We start from the raw sequence: 27,668 nt of genomic DNA on the forward strand, positions 1-27,668 counted from the left end.
CTGTACTGAATAAGAATGGTAACACTGGGCACTCTTATCTTGTTTCAGATCTTACATAAAAATAAATTTCCACTTTTCCCTATAGGGTATAATATTAGCTATGGATTTGTAATATATGGTCTTATTGAATTGAGGTGCATTTCTTCCATACCTAACCTGTTGAGAGTTTTTATCAAGAATGGATATGACATTTTTTAAATGCTTTTTCTTCATCTAATGAAATGATCATATGATTTTTGTCCTTCATTTTGTTAATGTGGTGTATCACACCTACTGATTTGTGAATGCTGAAATATCCTGTGTATCCCAGGGATAAATGCCATTTGATGATGGTCAATAATTCTTTTAATGTATTCTTGAATTTGTTTTGCTAGTATTTTCTTAAGGACTTTTTCATCTATGTTCATCAAGTATATTGGCCTGTAGTTTTCTTGTGATGTCCTTGTCTGGCTTTGGTATCAGAGTAATGCTGGCCCTTGTAAAATGAGTTTGGAAGTGTTCCCTTCTCTTTGATGTTTTTAATTTGTTTGTATTGGTTCTTTTTTAAATGTTTGGTAAAAATCAGCTGTGAAGCCATCAGGAACTGAACTTTTCTTTGATGGGAGACTTTTATTACTGATTCAATCTCCTCACTTGTTATTGGTCTGTTCAGATTTTTTATTTTTTTGTGATTTAGTCTTGGCAGGTTGTATGTGTCTAGGAATTTATGCGTATCATTTAGGTTATTCTATGATTTGGCATATAATTTTTCATAATAGTCTTTTTAAATTTTTATTTATTTATTTTTGATACAGGATCTTGCTCTGTTTTCAAGGTTAGAGTGCAGCAGCATCTACATAACTCTGCAACCTCAAACTCCTGGGCTCAAGCAACCTCAGCCTCTTGAGTAGCTAGGACTACAGGCAAACAACACCATGCCCAGCTCTTTTTTTTTTTTTTCTAATTTTTAAAAAAATTTTCATAGAGACAGGGTCTTGCTCTATTGACCAGGCTTGTCTTGAACTCCTGGCCTCAAGTTGTCCTCATGCCTTGGCCTCACAAAGTGCTGACATTATAGGCATGAGCCACCACACCTATAATCTCTTACAGTAATGACCCCTCTTTCATTTCTGATTTTATTTGGTCTTTTCTCTTTTTCTTGGTTAGTCTAACTAAAGGTTGTCATTCTTTTAATCTTTCCAAAAAAAAAACCTCTTTGTTATATTGATCTTTTGTATTGTTTTTCTAGTCTTCATTTCATTTATTTATGCTCTGATATTTATTTTTCTCTTTTATTTAATGTTTTTTTCTTTAATGGTAAGTTGTGTATTTTCCATCTTTTTTTCTTTTTGATGCAAAGGTTTATTGCTAAAACTGTTCTCTTAGAACTGCCTTTGCTATATCTCATAAGTTTTAATATATTGTGTTTCCATTTTTGTCTCAAGATATTTTTAAATTTTCATTTTAATTTCTTCATTGACCCATTGGTTGTTCAGGTGCATATTGTTTAATTGTCCTGTATTAGTGAATTTCTGAAATTCTTACTGTTATTAATTTCTAGTTTCATATCATTGTGGTTAGAAAGATATTTGATATGATTTCAATCTTAAATTTGCTAAGACTTGTCTTGTGACCTAACATGATTTATCTTGGAAAATATTTTGTGTATGTTTGAGAAAAATGTGTATTCTATTGCTGTTGGATGGAATGTTTTATAAATATCTGTTAGGTCCATTTGGTTTAAAGTACTATTCAAGTTGAATGTTTCCTTATTAATTTTCTGTCAAGATAATCTGTCCAATATTGAAGGTAGTGCATTGAAATTCTTTACTATTATTACATTGCAATTTATTTCTCCTTTCATATCTTTTAATATTTGCTTTATATTTAGGTGCTCCACTGTTGGGTGCATATATATTTATGATTGTTATAATTGTATATAATTGTATATAATTCTCAGTGAATTGACCCCCTTTTCATTATATGATGTCCTTTTTTGGTCTCTTTTTATAGTTTTTGATTTAATGTATAATTTATCTAAGTATCACTACCCCTGCTCTTTTTTGGTTTTCATTTGAATGAGATACCTTTTTCCATCCCTTCACTTCAGTCTATGCATGTCCTTAAAAGGGCAGTACATCTCTCGTAGGCAGCATATAGGTGGGTCTTCTTTTTCACCCATTCATTTACCCTATATCTTTTTATTAGAGAATTTAATCCATTTACATTCAAGTTAATTATTGATAGGGAAGGACTTACAACTGACATTTAATTGTTTTCTAGAGTTTTTTTTCTAAGACACTTTTGTTCTTTCTCTCTTGCTGTGTGGTTTGATGACTTTCTGTAGTGGCATATTTTCAATCTTTTTTATTTTTGTTTTATGCATCTTATGTAGACTTTTGCTTTTCTGGTTACTATGAGGCTTATGAAGAACATATTATACTTATAATAGTCTAGTTCAAGCTGATAACAACTTTGATACGTACAGCAACTCTATAATTAAAAAATTTTCAATATCATTAAAAGTAACATATAATTTTTACAATTCTTAATTTAAAATAAATGTTTAAATAATTTAAAATAAAACTCAATATGTGTGGAATATTTATTAAAATAAAATCAATTAAAAATAAAACAAGTGAGGACTCTCTATATGTAAATCAATTCATTTTTGTGGATTTTAGTTTCCTTATCTGGAAGAAGAAGAAATACAACTTTAAATTTCATCCTTCTTCTGGGGGAACTATAATCTCTTATATATTAATATTGATATATTCTTCATATACTATCTTTACTCTAATCTTTATAATAATCCTTCAAAATAGGCAATAATCTTTATTTCTCTGATTAGGAAAATGGGTCTTAAACACATCAATTACTTTCCCACTTTGGAAGCTGTTTGGTCTAAAAATTAAGAATGTCAGTTTGGGAGTCATTCAACTTAAATTTGAATGTCAGTTTAACCACTATTTTATCTCTCTAAGAGTTAGGACAGTCATTTTTAGAGAGGACTTGATAGTACCTGCCTCAAGATTCTTGTGAAGATTAAATAAATTGATGGATATATATCACTTAGAAAAGTGACAGGTACATATTAAAGTGGTCTATTAACATCACATGATATTGCTACCAATTACAATATTAACCATTGCCAATATTGACTATTATTAAAAACCAAAATCAAACCTGACTCTGAACCCTGTGTACATTTCAGGACACACACTTGTCTCTATAATATAGTGTGATACTGCTGTAGTAGAATGTAAGATGCATTAATATAAGGCAAAGCCCAGAAAGCTCCATCTTCTAACAAAATTAGCTAACAGTATTCACTTGAAAAGGACAAATGCTCATCAGAATCGTGCATTGTATAGACAGATCTGATTTTTCTGCCATTCTCTAGAGACCGTGTGTGTGTTGTGTGTGTGTGTGTGTGTGTGTGTGTCTGTGTGTCTGTGTACCTACACAGGTATGTGAATTCTGTGCTAGCTTACAATAGCTATGTAAGTGCTAATCCTGATCCCTCTAGATATTTATTTATAGTTCCTGTTAGTATTTTTCATTTGAATAAGATCATTTCTGTTAAGAAATGATTTTATAGATATCCTATTTTCCATTCTGTATTTGAGAAAATTAAGGTTTACAAAGACCAAATGACTTAAACAAGTCCACACCCTGAAATTTCAGAGATAATGGAATAGGTAAGATATATTTTTTTAAAAAGTATAACCACCATCCACAGGTTTTTCTTTTATTATCAGAATTAGAATACATATTCTAAGATTAGAATTTTTACATTCAGAAATCTATGGGGGAAAGGTGGCTTATATAAGGTGGGTCTGGAATAAATTTCCCCCTACTTCTATGACACCAGAAAAGTGGAAGTTTATAATTACAGAGTTCTTACTATCAGCATTCCTCATGTCCCTGGGATTTATCTCACACAGAAGCAAATACATTAATCCCTACCTTGGAGCAAAATCAAAGTTATTTCTCCATGGCTCTCATGAGCAGGGAATACACCAACCTCAACCTACTTCCTGTCCTTCCAGGATTCTGTTTATAACATTCATAATGATTCCTTTGTTAAACCTATCTACACAGCATTGCTCAAGCTCCTTCACTAACTTATCATGTCTTAGATTTAGCTGGCTTACAGAAGAGAAGCACTACTTAAAAAAAAAAAAAGAAAGAAAGAAAGAAAAGCTTGAGTAAAGACAACTAAACCATGTGGAAAAATACTGTGTGTGCACCTTCAAAGGGAAAATATGTTTTTACATGATAATGTTTTTAGCAAGTGGATGGCCCATATACAGAATGTAATTATCAAAAAAACCCTCACTTTTTATTATAGTATCATTGCCTTTTGTTTACATTCTTGATTTCCTATTGAATATACTTGAAGCAGTTTTCATTATTATTTTGATTGTATCAGACAGAATTTTCCATGTGACATTATTATTGAAACGAAAACAAGCTTTACTAACATACATGAACATTATTAGAATCAGAAAAGCAAACAAGCAGGAGAATGCAAAATGACAAGAATTAATTTTTTATAATATTGAGTGGGATGACTTTCAAAATTGCCTACTGAGATTAAGGGTTTGAATTGACAGCCATAAGATTCATCTCCCAGATTTCAATTCTAATATTCTATCTCTGAGAATAGCTACATCCTAATAAAAAATTTTCAAATTCATGCTTAGAAAACTCATAGGCAGAGAATATGTGGTTTTCCAGAGAAATGGCCATTCAGAGGAGTTGGGAAAGACTGTGTGTTGCTATAAATGGGACATCACAGGGCCACAACGAGTAGGAATTGTGACTGGGCATGCCTTCAAGAAATAATTCAAGCAATCCCACGTTTAAATGTATCCTGAGAATGAAATTCTAATTCTTAACTTTTAATACTTGGTATGTGGAATTTGTCCTTCAATGTTCCAGTGTTCCTTTGTGAAAACTCCATCCTCCCACTGCAGTTTATATTAATTTTTTTCTTCAAATGTCGTTAAAAACAGGTGGTCATCACTTTTTGAAAAGTAACCTTTTATATCCTTGAGAACAATTACCAAGTCAGCTCTCAGCTTTCTCTTTATGAAATCAAATGAAGAAAATTATTGCTTTCCTCACAGGTGCTATGTTTTAGCTACTTAATGATCTTAGTACCCCTCCACTGCAGCCTTGCCGACTTTTTCCAAATCCCTCAAGTAGTAAAAGCCATAAACTAGCAGAATGGACTCATATGGACCTGACCAACACAGGGTATGAAGGCGATACTTGTGTCACCTGAAATTGCACTTCTAATTATATACCCTTGTATACTTGATTGCCCTGCCGGGGGAGATGTAAAAAGTGCAGATCATTGTGGGAACTCGTGTCTGGCAGCAAACCTCATAAAATGTGTTCAGTTAATCCAGAACATTTTGTCAGATAAAAGGGAAGTTTGGGGCCAAACTCTTCAATTAGTCTTCATTAACATAGATGATATAATCTTTGGCCTGTCTTATGAGTCCCCTTCTAAAGAATTACTCAGGACTAAGGAGTGCTATTTCCATCCCAGTCCCATTAGATGCAGTCCCCTCCTCACCCCATAATGTCTTTTAAACAAATACAAATAACTTCCAACTGTGGAAACCTTTTCTAGGCAAGCTCAACACTACTTATACTCTCTACTATCTGATCAGTACCCATAATAGGTATACAGCTGACATTCAATAGAAAGTGTATCATGTGCCTGCCGTGTGTCAGGCACCGTTCCCATCTGGGGACATAGCACTGAGCAAAACGGATGACACCTCTGCCTGATGGAGCTTTGGTTGGAGTACCAAGATAAACCATAAAGTAAACAAGAATGTGCCTAATCATGATGTGTCAGACAATGATAAAGACAGTTAAAAGCTTTAGGGAGTGCTAGCCTCAGGGGGCACTGCCATTTATAAAGGATGATAAGAAAAGGAAGCTTAAGAGGTGACATTTGAGCAGAGGCATGAAGTAGAAGAGTAAACCATTTAAAATATCTAGGGCACAAGGCAATGAGTTCAAGAACCTGAGGCTGGTGTGTGCCCACCGTGAGGGTGGAACTGGTCTGAGTGACCAGGCGAGTGGCAGGAGGCTGGCACATTCGGGGAGGGCTGAGGGGCATGGGGCAGGTGAGACCTGAGGGGCCCTGAGAACTTCGGGTTTTACTTTGAGTCAAATTGGAAGCTAACAGGAGAAAAGGGTTAAAGAGGAGATCAGGGACAAACCTGAGACCAATCCAGGTGAGGCGAGTGGTTTGGGATATACTTTGCTGGTGTATCAGATGAGGGCATGATAAAAAGAGATTTATGGGGTTACCCTGAGGTCTTGGGCATGAATAACTGGAAAATTAGAACAGCTGTTAACTAAAATGGGTGTTTGCAGCATGGGAACACATTAAATTTGACATGTGGACACCGCACAGAGGCATCCAGAAGGCACTAAAAACTTTCGGGTTTTTTGTTTCTTTTTTAAATTTCAGAATATTGTGAGGGTACAAACGTTTTGGTTACATAAATTGCTTTTGTAACATTGAGTCAAAGTTGTAAGTGTGCCCATCCCCCAGATAGTGTGCACTGTGCCTCTTAGGTGTGAATTTACCCTTGCCCCCCCTCCTCTCACCTGCTTGATTTTTGCTAAATGTTATCCCCATATGTGCACATAAGTATTGATCAATTAGTTTCAGTTTAATAGTGAGTACATGTGGTATTTTTTTCCCCGATTCTTGTGATACTTCACTTAGAAGAATGGTCTCCAATTCCATCCAGGTTGTTACAAAAGGCATTAGTTCACCATTTTTTTTTTTTTTTTTTTTGTGATGGAGTAGTATTGCATGGTATACACATACCACATTTTATTAATCTATTCATGTATTGATGGGTACTTGGGTTGTTTCCACATCTTTGCAATTGTGAATTGTGCTGCTATAAACATTCAAGTGCAAGCGTCTTTCTTATAGAATGTCTTTTTTTCCTTTGGGTAAATACCCAGTAGTGGGATTGCTGGATCAAATGGTAGGTCTATTTTTAGTTCTTTGAGGTGTCTCCATATTACTTTCCATAGAGGTAGTACTAGTTTGCAGTCCCACCAGCAGTGTATGAGTGTTCCTGTCTCCCTGTATCCATGTCAGCATTTGTTGTTTTGGGACTTCTTGATAAAAGCCATTCTCACTGGAGATAAGTGATACCTCATTGTGGTTTTGATTTGAATTTCCCTGATGGTTAGAGATGTTGAGCATTTTTTCATATGTTTCTTGTCTATTAGTCTATCTTCTTTTGAAAAGTTTCTGTTCATATCTTTTGCCCACTTTTTAATGGGGTTGTTTGATTTCTTTTTTTTTTTTTTGCTGATTTTCCTGAGTTCTTTATAAATTCTAGTTATCAGACCTTTAGTGGATGTATAGCATGAAAACCTTTTCTCCCATTCTATAGGTTGCCTATTTGCTCTAATGATAGTTTCCTTGGCTGTGCAGAAGCTTTTTAATTTGATCAGGTCCAGTTTATTTATTTTTGTTCTTGCTATGATTGTCTGGGGGTCTTCTTTATAAATTATTTGCCTCAGCCAATGTCTATAGAAGTTTTTGGGCAAGCTCTGAATAAATTCAGAATCACTGGCACATATGTGGCATTTAATGCAATGTAATTGGAAATTGGTTGGTAATACCTAAAGAGTGAGTTTCCAAGAAGGACAATTAGCATCACTGGCTTAGTCTGAGTAACTTTGGGTCCTCCTTTCTTATTTTTCTACAAAATACTACAATCATCAAAACATATCTCAAGAACAGATTTCCTTTCACAATCCAAAATAGTATTGTTGTCAGTTTTACACATTTTCCTAAATAAAAAACAGATAATGTGTTATGTATAAGTACTACAAATAAAACTGCAGAATTTAAAACTATAAAATGCTGTCTATAAATATATGTATATATGCTAATTAATATGTTTTAATCTACACAATATTATAGGAAAAATAGAGGTTATGAAAATAATTGAGCATGGCATAACTCAGAGCCATAATTTATATCTGGAATAAAACACATCCCTCTCTCTTATATGTAATTCTTTTCCATTCCTGAAATTTAAAAAACTATATGTCTTATAATGTTTATCATATTAGTTTATGTTTCAACATCAATAAAATACAAACATATAACTTTTATAACTCTGATTTTGTAGAAATACAAAGTATACGGGTATTCTTCTGTCCAAAGTAAGTTATTATTTCTGCACTCATATTTGATAAACCCTTAAAGTCCTTAATCGATCCATTATATAATGTTTATTATATTAGGTCTCAAATTGTAGTATCAATTAAAATATTTTCTATGTCAATTTATCTCTTGTTGAGATAGTTATGATTTTGTTTATTTGAAAACATTTCTCCAAAAACAGAAGTATAAGGGAGGAGACAAACTGAACAAATGAAGTTAAAATATTTGTTTAATTTTATTTAATTTGTGTTTGCACATTCCTGTCCTCACGTGAATGCACACTTGTCCTCAGGGTCATTCTGATGGCATCCAGTGCAGGGCGGAGCCTGCCCACCTGCAGGCCGTTTACCCTCCGTGAATCTTTAAGCTGGGCTGAGGCCGCAAACACACACCTGGCTCTGGTCTCCCCTTTGTTCTCTTTTCTAAATCGCAGCCCAATCCTTCCCTGTCACCAGAGCCCTAGGATGTTGCACTTGAGCACCATGGGCCACACTGTGGGCTGGGGAACAAAGGAAGACACAAGAGAGAGGGTGGCACGGAGGGTGTTGGTAGGAATGATGAGCAGAGCCGCTGCTGTTCGCATCTTGGCTCTAGTCTGTGGCACTTTGCCCTCATACATTTCGGTGTGTGTGAGCTTAGAGTCTCTCCCAGCAAAAAGGGAATCTGAAAATGATGCCTACTAAGGACAACACTTTCTGGTCCAATGAGAAAAACTGAATGTATTATTCTTAGTGCTTTGATGTCAGTAACATAATTTTGTATTGAACGACTACATCTTCATCAGTCTTTTTGTCCCTAAGTCAAGATTCTAAAGCCTATAAACAGTGTATTGAACAAAGATTCCTGCCATGGTTTCCAAATTCCATGGGAGAATATCAAAGGGAGAGAATACGATTTGATTTGTTCTGTTTGAACTGTTATATTAAGCAAATCTTTAAAAATAAAATTGCCTGTCACATGCAATATCCGTTTTGAAGAAGCTGTCTGCACTGCACGCCTGGCCTCCTCCTCTTGCAGGCATGCGATTTCAGTGGATGGATCAGCAAGTTTTAGGAATTGCACATGATGGAGTCAATTACTATCTTCAAAAGACTGCTCATGATTGAGGGTGGTGAAGAAAGAGCAACAGACCAGGGTTACATTCCCATTTCTGCTGCTGACTCCATGTGACACAAGGCCCAGGGGATACCACCTAGGCTCCCCCTGCCCAAACAGAGGTGTCTGCATGTTACTTCCACGTAGGATGTGGTTGCTGAGAAATATCCACCACTTGGTAATAGCCTCACTTCTGATCACTGAGACACTCTCAATTTCTTCTTCCATAATGTATGTGGTTGTAATGGAGCTTATACCACACCCAGAGAAAAGCAATCTTCAAGAGTTACAAAGATGATCAAAGACCAGATCACCACTAAAGAAATAAATCCATTCTCTTAATTTTGAGCACTTGCTCAAAAGACTGTCCTCTGATTCCAACGATGGAGGGGACAATTCATTCAAATACTTACTTGAACTAAGGACAACAAACTAGGTCTTTGATTTGCCAGAAAGTTATATCATGCAGAAAACAGATGTGGAGACTACACTGGATAAACAAATGAAAGAACTGCCTTGGTGCATATGACTGATAATCCTTCAAGAGCAACATATATTTCAAGAGTAATTTAGAGACAGAAATCACTAACATGTATTTAGTGCTTATTAAGTGCCCATTTTAATCAGACTTATTTATACTACTAACCCTATAATGTAGCTATAATTATATTTCCTGATTTAAGGATGAGGATTTTGATGATAATTAATACATCATTGATATATTTCTAGCAATTATTGGGGCCAGAATTCAAGCTCAGGTAACCTGAGGCTGGTTCATTCTATTAACATGTTGCTATTCTTTCTCTTGACCAACTAATCTAGTAATCAATGTTAATCAGACATGCAGAAATAAAATAATATTTAGTACATATTGAATGACTGAAGTTTGAATGTACTTATGGGAAAATTAGATTTTAGAAATTATTATGAAATTGTTTCTAGAAACATAAATAACCATAAATATATTCCTAAGATTCATTTCAGTTTCTTTGAAGTCCATTGGCTGTTACTCATAGTGAACAATATAGGAAGAGAGTAATAAGTTCTACAGTAATGCTAAAGCAAAATTGAATATTATTCCATATGTCCATTTAAAAAGCATCAAAAAAAAGTTAGCTATTATTTCCAAAACATTATAACCAATATCACCAAGACACAATGACAAAACATATACACACACTTGTGTGCATGTGGTTGTGTCTGTGTTGTTGAATATATCCTTGGGAAAGAAAACATTTCATGGGAGTGCATTATTTCTCTCTCAACTACTCTTGGCCACAACAAATTGGAACACTTTAAAGAGTTTTCCCAATGGGTAGCTTTCTAAAAAATTATGAACAAAGTCAATTTTGGCAAGAAGCCAACTATGGATGGATGTAATCCCAGAGGTAAAGCTTAAATATTCCTAATTGTATTATTTAGGAAAACATATGAGTTAATTGAACATATTTCAGATATTTTGGAGTTCGGCTAAACATTCTTTTTTCCTTATATATGTTACATAATAATTTTAAAGCTGCCAAGGTGGAAGGTAAAAAACATACAATGAAACCTAACCACAAAAATTAAATTTAGTAAATCAGAGCCATACATGCCTTAAAAATCCAAAAACCTGGACACGCTCCAAATCCCATTTCACACAGTATAAACATCTTTACCCATTTAATGTAAGCATCCCAGCCTTGTAAAACCATATTTTCCAGATATAGGTTAGTAAGGATAGAGAACTGCTGGGTCCCAAAAGCTGGTTCCTTATACATCCCTGGTACACAGTGGGTGAGTAGTTACCATGGTAACTGTAATCTTCACTTTCTGTATCTCTACTAAAAGGGAGCATGAGGAATAAGACTGATCAATTCAATTATGTAAAATATGCAAAGGTTAAGTAGTGAGAGGTAGAGAGTGTTTTATGTATGTTGCTAAGACTCTATAAGAAAAAATATTGGTCATAGAAGTTGGTATTATTCTAATGAAAATAGCAAAAATGTAAAGAACAATATTATTATTGTTAATAATGTAATCTAAAGTATTTTTGATTTTATTAATGGCGAGTTAATGTGACTGAAAACTGGCACTGCACACTATGTCACTGCATCTTTTAAAAAAGTATATTCTAAATCACCTTTAAGGATATTTCAACATTTTCCCACAATATTTCTTTTATTTTTGTTTTTTTTGAGACAGAGTCTCGCTCTGTTGCCCGGCTAGAGTGAGTGCCGTGCCGTCAACCTAGCTCACAGCAACCTCAAACTCCTGGGCTTAAGCGATCCTCCTGCCTCAGCCTCCCCAGTAGCTGGGACTACAGGCATGCGCCACCATGCCCAGCTAATTTTTTCTATATATATTTTTAGTTGGCCAGATAATTTGTTTCTATTTTCCAGTAGAGACAGGGGTCTCGCTCTTGCTCAGGCTGGTTTCGAACTCCTGACCTGGAGCAATCCACCCGCCTCGGCCTATCAAAGTGCTAGGATTACAGGCGTGAGCCACCGCGTCCAGCCCCCACAATATTTCTTAATGATGAAGCCCTCAGGAGCAGACGACACCTAGTTTTCTGATATTTAAACTATATTCACTTTTAAAAACAATAATATAAGATTTTGGAAGGTCAAACAGTTTTAAAATCACATGCTATAGTAATTGCAAGGTAGAAAATTTCTGTGAACAGAAATTCAGAAGTATTAAGATTATGGAAAAGCCTGAAATAGATGTGAAGGAATTGAAGCTGAATATAGGATTACAAATAATTCTCTTCCTAAGAGATGAATTCTTGAGATTGGCATCAAATTGATTTGGGTGACAAAATCTATTTTTTAGCTTTCTTCTTAGACTAAGGATATGTTCTGACTAACTGTCCACACAAAATTTAATAACCATGAATTATTATGGAAGATAAGTCATCATTTATTTTAAATACTTTTAAAATATTCAATTTATTCACATTTTATAAATATTTATTTGAAATATGTTAGGCAGATTTTTCCAAACATACTATCATGTTTTTACTTAAATTATTGGATTAAATTAAAATATTAGGATTTAAAACAACAATGCTCCTCAGTGCTTATTTTCAGAACAATATTAGGACTATGCTTCTAACTCACATTTAAGGGGAATAGATTTCTGCAACATGGAAATTTTAATCATGCTAAACACATAGCTGTTAGACCTACTCAGACAGGGAAAGAATGCTCCATAAACAATTAGGTGTTGAGACAGACAGAAGTAAGGTTTTGGTTTATTTTGAATACGTATGAGTTACTTTCACTGTGAATACTGGAAAACAGAATTAGATATCTTTGGTGTAAATATTAAGTTCTTGGCAAGGCGCGGTGGCTCACGCCTGTACTCCTAGCCCTCTGGGAGGCCGAGGCGGGGGGATCGCTCGAGGTCAGGAGTTCCAGACCAGACTGAGCGAGACCCCGTCTCTACTAAAAATAGAAATAAATTATCTGGACAACTAAAAATATATATAGAAAAAATTAGCCGGGCATGGTGGCGCATGCCTGTAGTCCCAGCTACTCAGGAGGCTGAGGCAGGAGGATTGCTTAAGCCCAGGAGTTTGAGGTTGCTGTGAGTTAGGCTGATGCCACAGCACTCACTCTAGCCCGGGCAACAAAGTGAGACTCTGTTTCAAAAAAAAAAAAAAATTAAGTTCTTAATGAGATAAAATGACTGAATCCTTTATTACCACATTCTTTTGCTGATAAATAATTGTTTCCTTAAATATGGACCTTAAGTTGCTTTAGAAGTTGCTTGAAGAAATTGTGAAAATATAACTTATAACTAAAAGGACAAACATTTTGAGAGTCATCCTATAATTTACAGAGACCATATAGAATGATTTAAAATATTTTGATGAATTCATGCTTTGTTCACACCTGACATAATGCAATGCAAATGATGTCACTTAAAAATAATAATGTGAGGAAAAACATAACGAAAATATGTGTTACTAGGTAAGAACAAACTAAAAGCATCAGAAACTTTCAGTTGGAATAAAAACAAAGCAGGAAAAGAGCATAAAACGATCGTGCCTTGATGCCTTTGAACTTTTAAGAGCATAAGGAGGTCAATGAAACAATTTTTGAAAAATGAGATTTTATTAATTAATACCCTGGGGCTTGAGAGATGTCTTGGAAAAAATAGAAATAAGTACTTTATATAACAGATGGTGAGGCCGGGCGCGGTGGCTCACGCCTGTAATCCTAACCCTCTGGGAGGCCGAGGTGGGTGGATCGCTTGAGGTCAGGAGTTCGAGACCAGCCTGAGCGAGACCCCGTCTCTACTAAAAATAGAAATAAACTATCTGGACAACTAAAAATATACATATAGAAAAAAAAAAATTAGCCGGGCATGGTGGCACATGCCTGTAGTCCCAGCTACTCGGGAGGCTGAGGCAGTAGGATCGCTTAAGCCCAGGAGTCTGAGGTTGCTGTGAGCCAGGCTGACGCCACGGCACTCACTCTAGCCCGGGCAACAAAGTGACACTCTGTCTCAAAAAAAAAAAAAAAAAAAATAAAATAAAATAAAAATAAAAAAATAAAAAAAATAAAAAAAAACAGATGGTGAATTTGTAGAAGTCACTATCACAAGAGAGTACATGCTAAATTATTAATAAATCCAAGAAAATGTTACTAGATAACAAAAATATAAACTTATATTTTTATCAGTTGTGATTATTTTATTTATCCTAACAGGAAGCTGGGTTTGAAGTGGCTGGGACTGGCTTTATGCATGGTAATACTTGCCACTCTGGTGTGTCATCTACAGCATGTTCACAGACAGAATTCAGAATGGCTGCGCCTCACTTTTCTCCCACAGCAGAAAACCTGCAACTTTAATGTACAGTCTGTAAAGCCTCTTAAAAGGAAATGGAGTTCTATTATCAGAGGAATAAAATAAAAACATAATTTAAGAAGCTTGGATTTTAGAAAGGCACTAAACATATTTTGCAATTTAATTTTTAAGTGTTCCTTGAAAAAACAAAGAACCATAATCTCTATAAATGACTTAATAAAATGTGAAACAACAAAAACTTTTTACAAATTATTTTTAAAATTAAATCCAACATAAATATATTCAAAAAATGCAGAGACACATCTTTTTCTAAGATGGTACTACGGTTTGAATGTGTTCCCCAAATTTTACGTGTTGGATACTTAATCCTCAAATTGTATGTTGATAAGGAGTGGGGCCTTTGGGAGGTAATTAGGCTTAGATAATCTCATCTGGGTGGGGCTCCACAATGGGATTCATGGCTTTATAAGGAGAAGAAAGGAGAGGTGAGCTATTAGGCTTGTTGTCTTGCCAAGTGATACCTCCGCCACATTATGACAGAGATAGCTCTCATCATGCTCTGGTACTTCCAGCACCCACAACCATGAGCCAAATAACCTCTGCTCTTTATAAATTACCCAGGCTCTGGTATTGAGTCATACCAACAGAAAACAGGCTAACACAGAGGGTCTAACTAAGAAGTAACTTTCTTTCAAAAGTGGTAACTTCAGGACAAGTTACACTATTTTCCACTAATACCTGTCATTAATATAAAATTCTACTGTAAAATGATTCTTCATGTACATTATGGTCTTCTGGAAGTATTTTTGTCTTTAAGAATCCTTTAGCACTTGCCTAATAATGGTATCAATACACTCACATATCAGATGTTATATTTCACATTTTGTTTCTGTTATAATTTCATTTATGTGTATAGTATATATTTCTATATTGTTATATATGGATTTTTTTGGCTTTTATTTTAAACCAGGTTATAAGAAATATAATCTAATTTTAAGTGTCTCTTTTCTATTCAAAATGTCAGCAGTTTTGGTAAAAGAAATAATAATATTGGGTTTAGCTTTTCAGTGATGAACACAGTAAATATGGAGCATAGAAAATATATTTGATATCAAAATATGAGGATCATAAATCCATACATATTTATTTATTTAAGATGCAATTTCCTATTATTTTAATTTTAAAAATAAATTTATTTTCCATTACTTCTTTCTTTATTCCACTCATTTTTAATAGTATTTCTTTTTAGTTCTTCTTAATTTGAGCACAACTGTAAACAGTGCTGCTTTAGAAAGTTCATTACTAGCTGGGTTGTCTTAGGGGTTTCTATCATGACTTCCTGCACTGACTCTACATGAGGCAGGTTTGCTTTTCTTGCTTGCTTGTTTTGCAATTCTCTTTACATAGAAATTCCTGGAATGTGATAATTTTAATATAATCATATTTAAAGGACATTTGCATGTGAATTACAAAGATTTATTTTCTGAAACATTTGTGAACTGCCAATGTGATAACTCATCACTCCCTACCCCTATGCATTAGTGTGCATTTTCTGCAAACAAGAACATTAGGGCATTCATCTACATAACTACAATGCAGCCATCAAAACAAGGGATTTGACATGGAATTTTGCTGCTGTCTAGTCCTTAGACTCCATTTATGACCCACCACTTCAGAATCCTGTGTTGCATATGCTGTCCTGTCTCTTTTGTTGCCTTCAGTGGGAACAATGGCTTGGTCTTTCCCTAACTTAGTGACTTTGACACCATCAAAAACAACAGGCCAGTTATTTTATAGAATGTATTTCACCTGGCCTAGACTAGATTAGATTAAATCATTTAAATCATGCAGATTTGGTTAGATTACATTGGATTTCCCCTTTATCATATACATTAGAATGGATGCTTCCTCCTGGCTAGATTGCACGTGCACAGCTTCAGCAGGAATGCCACGGACCTGCTATTCTGCTAGCTGTGATATTCTACCACCCTATCAGACATGCATAATTTTGATTTGTTCCATTAATAAAATATTCACTTTGATCAATTTATCAAGACAGTGCTGCCACTCTTGTGCCCTGTAAAGTTCCTCTTTCTTCTTTAAAAATTACAGAATGTTCTTTATGAGGAGGTACTTTGAAACTACATAGGTAATCTATCCCTTATCAAATTTGCCACTTATTTATTTTTATAAAGATGGATTAGTGGTATACTGTTTTATTTGCTGGGTTATCATGGATTACTATCAGTATTTATTTTAACCCAGATTTGCCCCATGAATGCCCCTACCCCTTGAAGCTAGTTTCTGTGTCTTTTGACCTGGCTCCATCATTCTTTGAACACCTTATTTTCTAGCACAATAAAATGATGTAGTCAAATCTTTTACTTTCTGTGCCACAATCCAGCCATCAAAACATTTCTCTGCAGAGTTCTGGTTCCCTGTAGGAGATAATGGTATTTAGAAACTGAGAGAATGATATTTGAAAACAGAGTGTGGAGTGTGCTGCTTGCTGATGGAGACTCTGACCCAGGTACTCATGAAGGCTTTCAAGGGACAGAGTAAGGTAGTATATCTGTGCGCGCACACACACACATTCACATCTATATTTTTATAGCTAACTATGTTATATACACACACACACTCACACACACACACACACACACACACATATGTGTGTGTGTGTGTATCAGGCTGAGGCTGAATTCCAGTATTTCTAATTCTAATAATAATCCAACATGACAGGGTTAATTCTAGTCTTCTTTCTTTCTTTCCATGTTTATAACTCTCATCTCTGACAGTGTGAAATCAGGCTCCCGTTTCCCTTACCCTATAATATATCCACTGAATTGATGAAGCTCTCTCCTTCACTCCTCATCTTCCACCTACACACACCTCCAAAGCCCTTCTCACTAAGCCCTGCCAGGCAAGTTTTCTTAGTATTTTTTTCTAAAATGATTTTAGAAGAATATCAGTGTGACAACATTGATCACTATATACATTTATCAAGATTTTAAACTCAATATATGTAATGTTAGTCTGAAAAGCAGTGCCCCAAAAGATAAAAAAGAAAGAGCAAGCTTTATGATAAAAATACTTGTTCACACCATATCTAATGGTATCTCTTTTAAGGGAAGGCTTTAAATATCTACAGACAAAATGGTCCTCCACTTTTGAAGGCTTTTCCAAGAAAATGACATCAGAGGGGCATTTCTGTAACAGTGGTGTAGGACTCAGCTACTCTGAGTAAAGTCAGACAACTCATTTGTTCCTCCTCTGCCTCTCCCATTTGTGATCTGTTAACATGGCAACTACTATATCTTGGCTTCACGTCATGCAGTCAGGTCCCGCCTTTCTCTCACAGGAAAGAACCTGACCATTGCAACTGAACTCCCGAATTCAGCTGTAGGATGAGATCAAGGTTCCACTGGGCATCGTTCCTGCGCTAATGACCTTGGGTGTTCTCCAGGAGGGAAAGAACTTTGGTGCCTGATAGATGACAGGACACAGGGGTGTACCTTTCTTTCCTATAGATACTGGATTATATAATTATTGTTATCTGAAGAGGTGATAAAGGAATACACAGCCCCCAAAAAACTAGGAGGAAAAGTACTAAAGAGGTATATTAGTGAATTAATACAAGATATATTTTTCATAGATTCTAAATATTTATATTTTCCAACTTATAATTATTCTCCATTGCGATTCTTTTCTCATAGTCAGTATTCACTTTGATGCCTAATTTTGTATTCCTACTTTTACATTTTATTTAATTAATGATGGCCCAAAATTGAATAAGTGACAGGTCACATAGCATCTGGACACCACCCTGCTGATGAGCACTGGAGAGTCTCTAACGCTCAGATAGACTCAGTCCTGTGACTTAGATCAATCAGCTAATTGCCATGAGTAGTGCTGACTACTCTCCATCTTGTCTTCATCTCTGAAAAAGTAACAGAATTCTAGCTTTTTGTTTGTTTTTTCTCTAATCTCCATGTTGTTTCAGGCTCCTCACCATTGCCAATCCTAAATCTGAGACATGTAACGTTGGACATTTCTATTAGGCATGTCACTGGGCAGACACATGCACTATCAGACACTTAGAAAGCTCAGGGACAAGGTCCGGGCAGGGCACGTGCATTTTGGGATCACCAGGATAGAATTGCTGGTGCTGCTGTGTATGTCAGTGGTGAGACCTATCATCCAGTGGGAGTAGTTGGCCTTAGAAGGAGTAAGGACAGTCATCTGTCAGGGTTGGGCTGTTGCTAGCTGTTTGCAGTGCTGACAGTTTGCATGCAGGAAATAGGATCACCGCCTAGGAGTGAGAATGGCAAGTTAATATTGACAAAAAAGACAGTTTAATACAGGTTCTACGGAATGGGCTGAGAAAATGTAGCATAATGGTGAGGCAAAATTAGAGGCTTTCTTGAGGGTTTAATCTAGAATTGAAAACATGGTGTGCCTTTTTCCAGCTGCATTTAGCTACATTGTTCTAGTAGGCGAACATTTTACCAAAGGAATCAGCAAAACTAGAGCTGTGCCAGAGGGCTGGTCTACACAGGCAGGTCCTACCACAAGCACACTGATTGGCCTTGGGCCTTGAGGGGATCTTCCGCTCAAGACCCTCTCCCTTACCTCACTTCTCCCAGCCCACTGCCCACACCCGCATTTGAGGCGCCCCTGGAACCCTCCTCTGCCGCCCTTCCAATCCCATCTCACATTGGAACTAGAATATGATTTTTTAAAAGACAAATTCTGCCCCTGCTCATGCATAGAATCCTTCAACAGCTTGCCTTTGTTCTTCAGATAAAGTTCATGTGATTTATATGCTTATTTCATAGCTCTCTCCATCCAAACACCAACACAACCTCGTATCCAAGCAAACTGCAGCTGTACTCAACTTGTTTCAGTTGTTGAAGGGACATGGGCTTCTTTACACACCTGGGCAAGTTCGTGTATTATTCCCGGGACCCAGGACACTCCCTGCTCCTCCCTCTGGCTGAACTCCAGCCCCAACCACGGCACGTCTTCCTTTGTGGGACCATTTAATAATCATTTAGGTTCACTTCATTTGAGGCCTCTCCAAAATGCCCTTCCTGAACTCCTCAGTCAGTTAGGACTGCTGGGAGCTCAGCCCTCCCATCCAGCTGTGCTGGTTCCTAGCCCCAGTGGAGTGCTGGGCACGTGGAAGGCACTCGATGAAGAATTGCAATATGAATTAACAAATGAAAATGCATTTGCAGATCAAATGACAAATTTTTAATCTTCACGAGAACTCCTGCATCAGTAGCCCCACTTAACAGATACAGAAACAAGTTTATAGTGCCCAATGCATTTTTAAAGGATAATGTGTTCAGTTCAAGAAGCGGCATTTGTTGCCAAGTTTCTCTTACTCTGAAAGCTTTGTTCTCTCATCAAGACTGGACTGGCTCTCTGGTTCTCATTTCTGTTCAAATTACCAAGGTATATACTGAGAGAGAAAGAGGGAGTACAGTACCATGTGTAAGAGCACAGATTTCTGAAACACTGCCAGGTTCAAATTTTAGCTCTGATATTTACTAGCTATGTGACCTTGGGCCACTTACTTAAACTTTCTTTGCCTCAGTTTCCATTATGTTAAATGGGAATAATAATAACTAACTCATAGTGGTGTTGCCAAGATTAAATGGATTAATGTATAATGCACTTAGGACAATATCAGGCAGGTACAGGTAAGATGCATATACCAGATATTCACTATTGCTTCATTTTGTTATTACTGGTGTAGCTTCATTATCAATATATCAGAAGAGTCGAAGTTTTCCTGATTCATGGTCCCAGGCCAGATATTCTGTAGTCCAGATGTTTAAATTTGCTTTAAAATTTTCCTCATCTGAGGAAAATCCCTTTCCAGAGGCAGAGTCTACAACTTGCACAACTTCGGCAGGGCTGCTCCATCCCGGCAGCGGATGGCTGGGCTATGGAACTACCCCCTACAGAACTGCTCACTAGCCTCAAATATCTGAGACTGGACCCCTGGTCAAGCCAGTCACCCTCAAACCACTGATACCACTGAGCCTGAGACATGAGAATCTGCTAGAATACGATCTGCATGCAGGAAAATAATCCGTTTAGCACTGAATCTAATGTCCACTCCTCTGTTCTTAGGCTACACGAAAGTTTCCTTTGGGAAAGGGGATGATTGCAGGGTTATTTTGTATGTCAAATGTAAAGCCACAAAACATAGAGCATTCGTGTGGTACTCGTTAATGGTAGAAGAACTTTCCTACTTACATCTAATAACTGAAAACAGATTTATATTTTATTTGATATCTGAGAATATTTATCTCCAGGTCTCACTAACTTATGTAAAATTTTTTCTAAGGCAACTAATAGGCTTCTAGTAAATTTTATGTAGAAAGTTAAAATGAGAACTACTTTCTGCTTTTAATTTGGTCAGAGTGCAAATACACAGGCACTCTCATAAATACTTGTGATAGCAGTAGAAGTTGATATGGCTTCTGTAGGATGCAACTTAGACAAATGAATCTAACATCTTGAATATATTAATATATTTTTTCCATCCAAGATTTCCGAAACTCACAATTTAGATTAAAGGAAATAACTTAGAATTTTTATAACAGCCTTTGAGCAAAGATCAGTTCTTCCCTATTATTTTTACTGTCTCCTTTAGGTATTAATTTAACACCATGTCACCCTAATGAAGTGCAAGCTCAGTGAAAGACGTGACTTTTTCTGCCTTTCCCCAGCCCTATCACCAGTGCTTAGATCACCTGGCATACAGTAAGCACTTAATAATTTTCTGTTAAATAAATAAAATGATTGTTATGATATGTCTGATAGCCAGAACAAGTAGGGAAAGAATCCAAATGTAAAACATAAAAATTGACTAAATAAATACGGTGAAATGATACGATAGATAAAATCTATAGAAAGATAGTGTTTTTTTTTAAAGAATATTAACTGACATAGAAAAAAATATTAAGACATTTTTAACATGATAGAACAGATCACAAGTAGCATAATCTTACATTGGTCAAAAAATTTTAAGTAAAAGAAATAAAATATTGAGTGTTTATATATAGTGATGGAGCCAGATATTATTTTTATTTTCTCTTACAAAATTGTTCTTATTTAAAGTATTAAAAGAAACTGCATTATGTTGTAATGTTTAAACAGCTTTTTTTTCCTAAGAGGGTTTTTTAAAAACCATATAGGTATTTAGAGAATGTTTAGAAAATAATTTGTTTAAATAATAATATAAAATATATTTTTAATTATTATTGTGAAAAGGTTACTTTAGTGTATGTATAGGGAATGGCAAACAAACCTGATTTGTTGAGGTGATTTGTTTGTTTCTTGCTTTCTTGCTTTTATTCTAAGTTCATTACTACTTTTGTTAAAAATATACAATCAGAAAGCTATACCACTATCTATTTTTGTAATTTTTTCAAAAACTCAGAATTAGGTATGATCCTAAGATACTTCTCCTAGGAGATCCTTCTCCTCAGATACTGGCCCATCTTTGAGGAATTGCCAGAACCTTCTTTACTAACAATAAACTCAAGTGTTGCAGGCTGTTCTTCCACTGTTAGGCCCACGACAGAACTCACAGCATGCACGGGGATCAGCAGTCAGTAAGCTGTATTAGATCTTGTACTACAGAGAACTTCAGCTTTAATCTAAAGTTTTGTGTAAAGAAGAAAAATTATGAACACTTTTGAGGTAATCACATTTCTTTGTCTCTTTGCCTTCAGACACTTTTGATACATTTCATTATACTTTAAATGTTCCAACATTTTCTACTCTACTAAGTCTTTAACTTGAAAATAAATAACTAACATAAAGCACAGGGGACATGGTTCTCCTTGGTTACAGAGACAAGGTTGGCCTTAAGCTAAGATTTAATTATCAATCTGTGGTGCTTCTGAGCCTCTAAACCCTAAAGCAGAAAGTGAATATTAACTATTTTTCAAGTCTTATAAGTCATTTTTATTTTAATCCTTTAAAAAAAGCTATAGAAACCATTGGAATTTTACAGAATGCCTGATGACTTGAAATTACAAGAATCCTGTGTATAGCACAGACATTTAATTGATCTATGTCAACTGTATTATATATCCTTTGCATATTCAGAGAGATAGTCAAACCACAAGATCAAAAGCAAAACAAAACAAAACCTTCCTCTGCATTTATCTTGGTATTTTCTGCCCAAATCTTTCTCTTACACATTTTGTTCATCAAAAAAAAAAAAAAAAAAAAAAGGAAAAAGAAAAAGAATTGAAAAGAAGAAACTATGCTAACAATCGAAGTTTAAATTCATACTATTTTCATTTGAACTTTCTACCTCTTCCTCAATGAACTCCTCCCTCCGCTGCTGCCTGTTCTGTCTCCCACTGGGGGCGGCAGAATCTGTGCGGCATCTAACTGCTAAGGTGGGTGAGCACTTTCCTGCATTCTGTATTTTCTTTTCCTTTATGTATTATTCTTCTTTATCTTTTCTTTGTCTTTTCTTTTATATCCGTGAGTCATTTGTTTTCATGAGCTACTAATGAACCTGGAGCCACTGTTTGCTGAGGAAACACCATTGAAATAATGACTATTTATTGATCATACCTTGAGAACCTTGCACATAATCTCATAAACGGAGAATGTTTTCTCTGCTCTGGTCCAGTCCCAGGTGGTCACCTTTAAAAGGTAAGAAAATAACATGTCATTTGTTTCAGAGAGTCATTTTCCTCCCTATTTCACTTGTATAACACAGCGAATAATACGGGAAACTTACAGAGATGCATCCATTTAGTCTCTCAACTGTGACACTATTTTCATAAAGGTCCTTGTATGATGTTTTTGCTTCCTCTGGTCTAAGCTTTATCACCATGTCTCTTTCCCTTTCAGCAGTTTTTGTTATGTACAGTTTTCATTTGCCAAATGTCCTATATATTGTAAATAATGTGTGTATTCTCTACATACGAATCGTAAGTATTTATATTTCACACATTTAATATTTTTTCTCAATTTAGCACCAGTTAAACATAAAGAAGAATATTGGCTTTAATTTTTAAAAGAGAATATAATTTACATTAAGAAATTTTAAGATTCCTTATGACATTGTGAAGACACCAAAACTATAATCAAGTTGTTTTACTTACTTATGTTTAAAACATATATTTGACTCCCTTTCATAAAAAGTGATTCAGAATAGGAATAGAGTAAAAGATATAAATATTAATCTACCCCCCTAACTGCCTGGTGCTTTAAACTTTATGTAGACACAGACATTTAAAATAGCGGCAAGTTGAGCTTGATGATGTCTAAACCTTATGTATTATTAGACCCGCAAGTGAGTGTTCTGGCATTTGGTATTTATATTCAATAAATATTTATTAGATGTCTGCTGTGCTATAAGGTACACATTTCCAAAATTAGGTGCAATAGGTGTCCATACATATTTAGTACAAACACCAATGACTAGAATATAGAGTGCAATAGATTATCAAAAATGCCATTGACTCGGTTTGAAGAGACCTATACAATATAGACAAACATATTTTGACTGTCATAAATGAAAGTTCACCAGAATATATTTCTGATTTTTTACCAAGAAAAGAGTCCTCGAATTATACTTTTAACACTACAAAAGTTTGGCTAAGGTTGAGACAGACTTAACTCTACTTGGACATAATGCCATCTTCTGAGGTTTACTTATTATAACTTGCTAATAATAAATTAACTATAACTTGAAAACTTACTGTTAGTAATTTAAAGTGCCAAAGAAATTTAAAAGGGCCATCAAAAGTCCTTTTAAAAATAAGAGATTAATAAGCATGTTGGTTAATGTATGATGAATCTTTAAAATCACTCACTTTTATTCTACTTTTGATAAATTCATTGCTTTAATTTTTATTCAATTAACAGAATACACTGACGTATGTTTGGAAATATTGTTTCTTAAAATTTCGTTTCCTATAACTTCATGGAATTTTTAACAGCATTATAATTTTATTCATTATTTTTTAGGTTCACTATGTAAACAGAAATTATTCCTAGAGTTTTCAGGGGTTATAAAGCAATGTTTAATGCCAGAACATATCTTTAGTAAGATACTTCAGAACCATATGTACTGATTTCTATATTTTTCTGTATCTTATTTTCACAATATATTGACAATATGATATCTGGTATTGCTAAGTTGAGATCAACCTGTTGTGAAAATGTGAGAAAGACAATTCATTTGGATAAAAACACTTACTGGAGGTGCCAGAAACTTGTAAAGACAGGCGCCCCGCAGGGCGAGGAAGGTGGGCGAGTACAGGCGGTCCTGCAGCGGGTCCTGCTCCCGGGCTTCGCACCAGCCCATGTAGACGATCTGCAGGGAAACGGAACGCAATTAACTGTCAGGACACTTCTTACTTTAGGTATCTTATGTGTATTTTGCATGTATTGTGGTGTTATAATCTCTCACAAAATTATCAAATTAATTTGTACAAAAAGTACATTGAACCAGATTTACCTTAAATAGGTGAATGCCAACCTCTGACAAGAGTTTCTTATATGTTTTCATCAGCATTTATCAAGTGTTTGTTTGTTTATGCAATCTAGCCTACCATGAATTACATTTCCCAATCTCTACCAGTTCCTACTGCAAAAAATATTCAAGTATAATATAATAGAATCCACTAACTTATCTCATCAGCTTTCCAATTACTGACATTTTATTATATAGAAATGTGTTCCTCGCAAAAATATTTTTGAGACAGAGTCTTGCTCTGTTGCCCAAGCTGGAGTGCAGTGGCAGGACATAGCTTACCGCAGCCTTGAGCTACAGAACTCAAGCAAGCCTCCCAAGTAGCTGGGACAACAGGCTACTGGCTAATTTGTTTTTATTTTTTGTAAAGATGGGGTCTTGCTATGTTGCCAGGGTGGTCTTGAACTCCTGGGCTTAAGTAACCCTCCTGCCTTGGCCTCCCAAAGTGCTGGGATTTCAGGTGTGAGCCACTGTGCCCCTGACCATAATACAAAATGTTTGTGTAAAGGAAATAAGTCAAAGAGGAGTATCTTATGTGATGACCACTAGGATGGTACACCGTGTCTTCCCTGTGCCTGACAGGGTAGAATGGTAAACTTCCTCATTTTAATCATTGATATCAGATGATACAAATCATGTTACTGTATTCATGTATCAAATGGCACTGAAACCAATTCTTTAGCCTCTAGCTCTTACACATGGGTTGATTGATTTCCAGAAGAAAGAATGTGAGATGAGCCACTCTTCTCTTTGGTTGTTATGAAGGTCAAACATAATGTAAACATTTAACAAATTAGTGTTACATTCCTGACAATGTATTCCCATGGCGTTTCATCTCTCTTTCACCACGGCTCGACATAAGAGGATATACTTCCCACTTCATATAATTTACTCTGGTCTCACGGCTGTAGCCTACCACTAGGACTCAAGCCCAGCCAGCTCCTGCCTGGTGGCTGATGCCAAACAACCAGTTCACTTGCAGAGAGAAATAAATACTTCCACCTAGAATGGAGGTTGTTTGTTGTGCAGCATTACTATGGTAACAATTGATTAATAACAATGCTAGAATTTGAATTGCAGGATTTGAAATACTATTGCTGTCATCGATTCACAGAGCCCATCTTCTTTCCATTAATCATAATTATTCTCAAAAATAACTGGGCTGTCCACCATCTCATAATTTCAGTTTGTCTTATAATAAGCCAATGAGAAATAAAGTCCCTGATTTAACAAATTAAGAAATTGTGATTTCAATGAATAAGCTTAATGAATAAATCAAACTTGGTACAAGTCAGAATAGGAATTTAAACCAAAGTCTCTTGCTCTTTTAATTATATTGCATACTCTCTAATCTCTTAGATTATCAATGTATGCTTTGAAATTTACACCACAAGAGATTGTTCATAGAGACTTCACTGGTTAATAATAATATAATAAGAACCAGTTACAATAACTGATTATTTTGTATTATTTACATAGCTAGATAGACTTAATTAAATAACATCATAGCTTTAAAAGAGTAAATGAAGCTTAATAGTGGACCATACCATAAAGAAAAATATGATTTAGTCAAATATGTAAGTATATTTAATAAGTCATAATAATTGAATTAAAAATGAAAGAAGGATATGATTAGTTTATACTTCTAGTAGTTGTGTATTAGGCAATTCAGAAAACCCACCATCAGAAGTTGCCTTGGAAAACTGGAAAATAAATAATGTGCTTAAAGTGCTAGATATTTTACGACATATTCGAGAACAACCAGAAAAAGCCATAGTAATATTAAAATTGAGAGAAGTTAATTATGAACCCAAATGTGGGGTCAACTTTTGCCACAGGGGCACTTTCTATACAGAAATGTTTCATGAGAGACTGAGCTGCCTTGGTTTAGGGAAAAATATTAAAGTCTAGGACTCTCCAAGTGTCAAGGCCTTAGTAAACATGCTCTGCTTTTATTTAAGATCACAAATTTCTGAATCTTAACAAAAAGTTGGCTGGGCGCAGTGGCTCACGCCTGTAATCCTAGCCCTCTGGGAGGCCGAGGCAGGTGGATCGCTCGAGGTCAAGAGTTCGAGACCAGCCTGAGCAAGAGCGAGACCCCATCTCTACTAAAAATAGAAACAAATTATCTGGCCAACTAAAAAATTTTTTCTATATATAGAAAAAATCAGCCGAGCATGGTGGCGCATGCCTATAGTCCCAGCTACTGGGGAGGCTGAGGCAGTAGGATCGCTTAAGCCCAGGAGTTTGAGGTTGCTGTGAGCTAGGCTGACGCCACGGCACTCACTCTAGCCAGGCAACAGAGCGACACTCTGTCTCAAAAAAAAAAAAAAAAAAAAAAAAAAATTTAAGGTAGAAGTCATGGAGCCCTCATAAGGACAAGAGCCCAGATTTAAGCCATTTAGATGGTCCAAAAAATGTCAAGCTTGAAATGGGTTATGATGATCTTGGATTCCACTTCTCCCAGGCTTCTGACTAAAGAAAATTGAAATCCTCTCTGGATAATGATAATAGTATTATATGTCTTCAGTTTCATAAAAACTATTGTCTAGAACAAAATAAAAATAACCACGGATACAGGGAAATAAAGTATCATGAAGTATAGCAGGAGAAAAGCATAAAAAATAAAAACAATAGGAAGAACTCAACATTTAGACATTTCCAATATTGAAATTTTATTACATAGACATTAATTTATGCTTGCAATGTGCAAGAATATAAGTTAAAAGCTTGAAACTTTGATCAGAGAACATCTTAGATAACATATTATAAAACATTCCAATTAGAAATTTGACAAATGTATATTTAAAAGACATACAATTGGGGTTAACAACAGATTAGAAGCAACTAAAGAAAGAATTAGTGAATTGAGAGATGGCTCAGTAAAAAATTTCTAGAATAATGACTGGAGAGACAAAAGTTTGGGAAAAGCAGATGAGAATAAAAGAAAAAGCTGTTACAATGAAAAGTATAAAAACTCTTCTAATTTGAGTTCCAAGCAGAGAGAAGAAAGGAAATGGTCAGATATATTTTAGAAGC

General features: G+C 35.4%; 1 protein-coding gene across 2 annotated transcripts in view; it reads right to left on the bottom strand.

Moving 5' to 3' along the window:
- The window catches only part of SNTG1 (syntrophin gamma 1), a 599,834-nt gene that overhangs the window by 87,671 nt on the left and 484,495 nt on the right, over nucleotides 1-27,668 (bottom strand). For both annotated transcript variants that reach the window (XM_045560545.1, XM_045560546.1), the window contains 2 exons: nucleotides 24,354-24,470; nucleotides 22,718-22,789 (listed from right to left, as the gene is read on the bottom strand). In XM_045560545.1, the coding sequence (XP_045416501.1) occupies nucleotides 22,718-22,789; nucleotides 24,354-24,470 (189 nt within the window). The remainder of the gene's footprint in view (nucleotides 1-22,717; nucleotides 22,790-24,353; nucleotides 24,471-27,668) is intronic.

The sequence above is a fragment of the Lemur catta genome, chromosome 9 (genome assembly GCF_020740605.2).
Source record: "Lemur catta isolate mLemCat1 chromosome 9, mLemCat1.pri, whole genome shotgun sequence".
NCBI lineage: Eukaryota > Metazoa > Chordata > Mammalia > Primates > Lemuridae > Lemur > Lemur catta.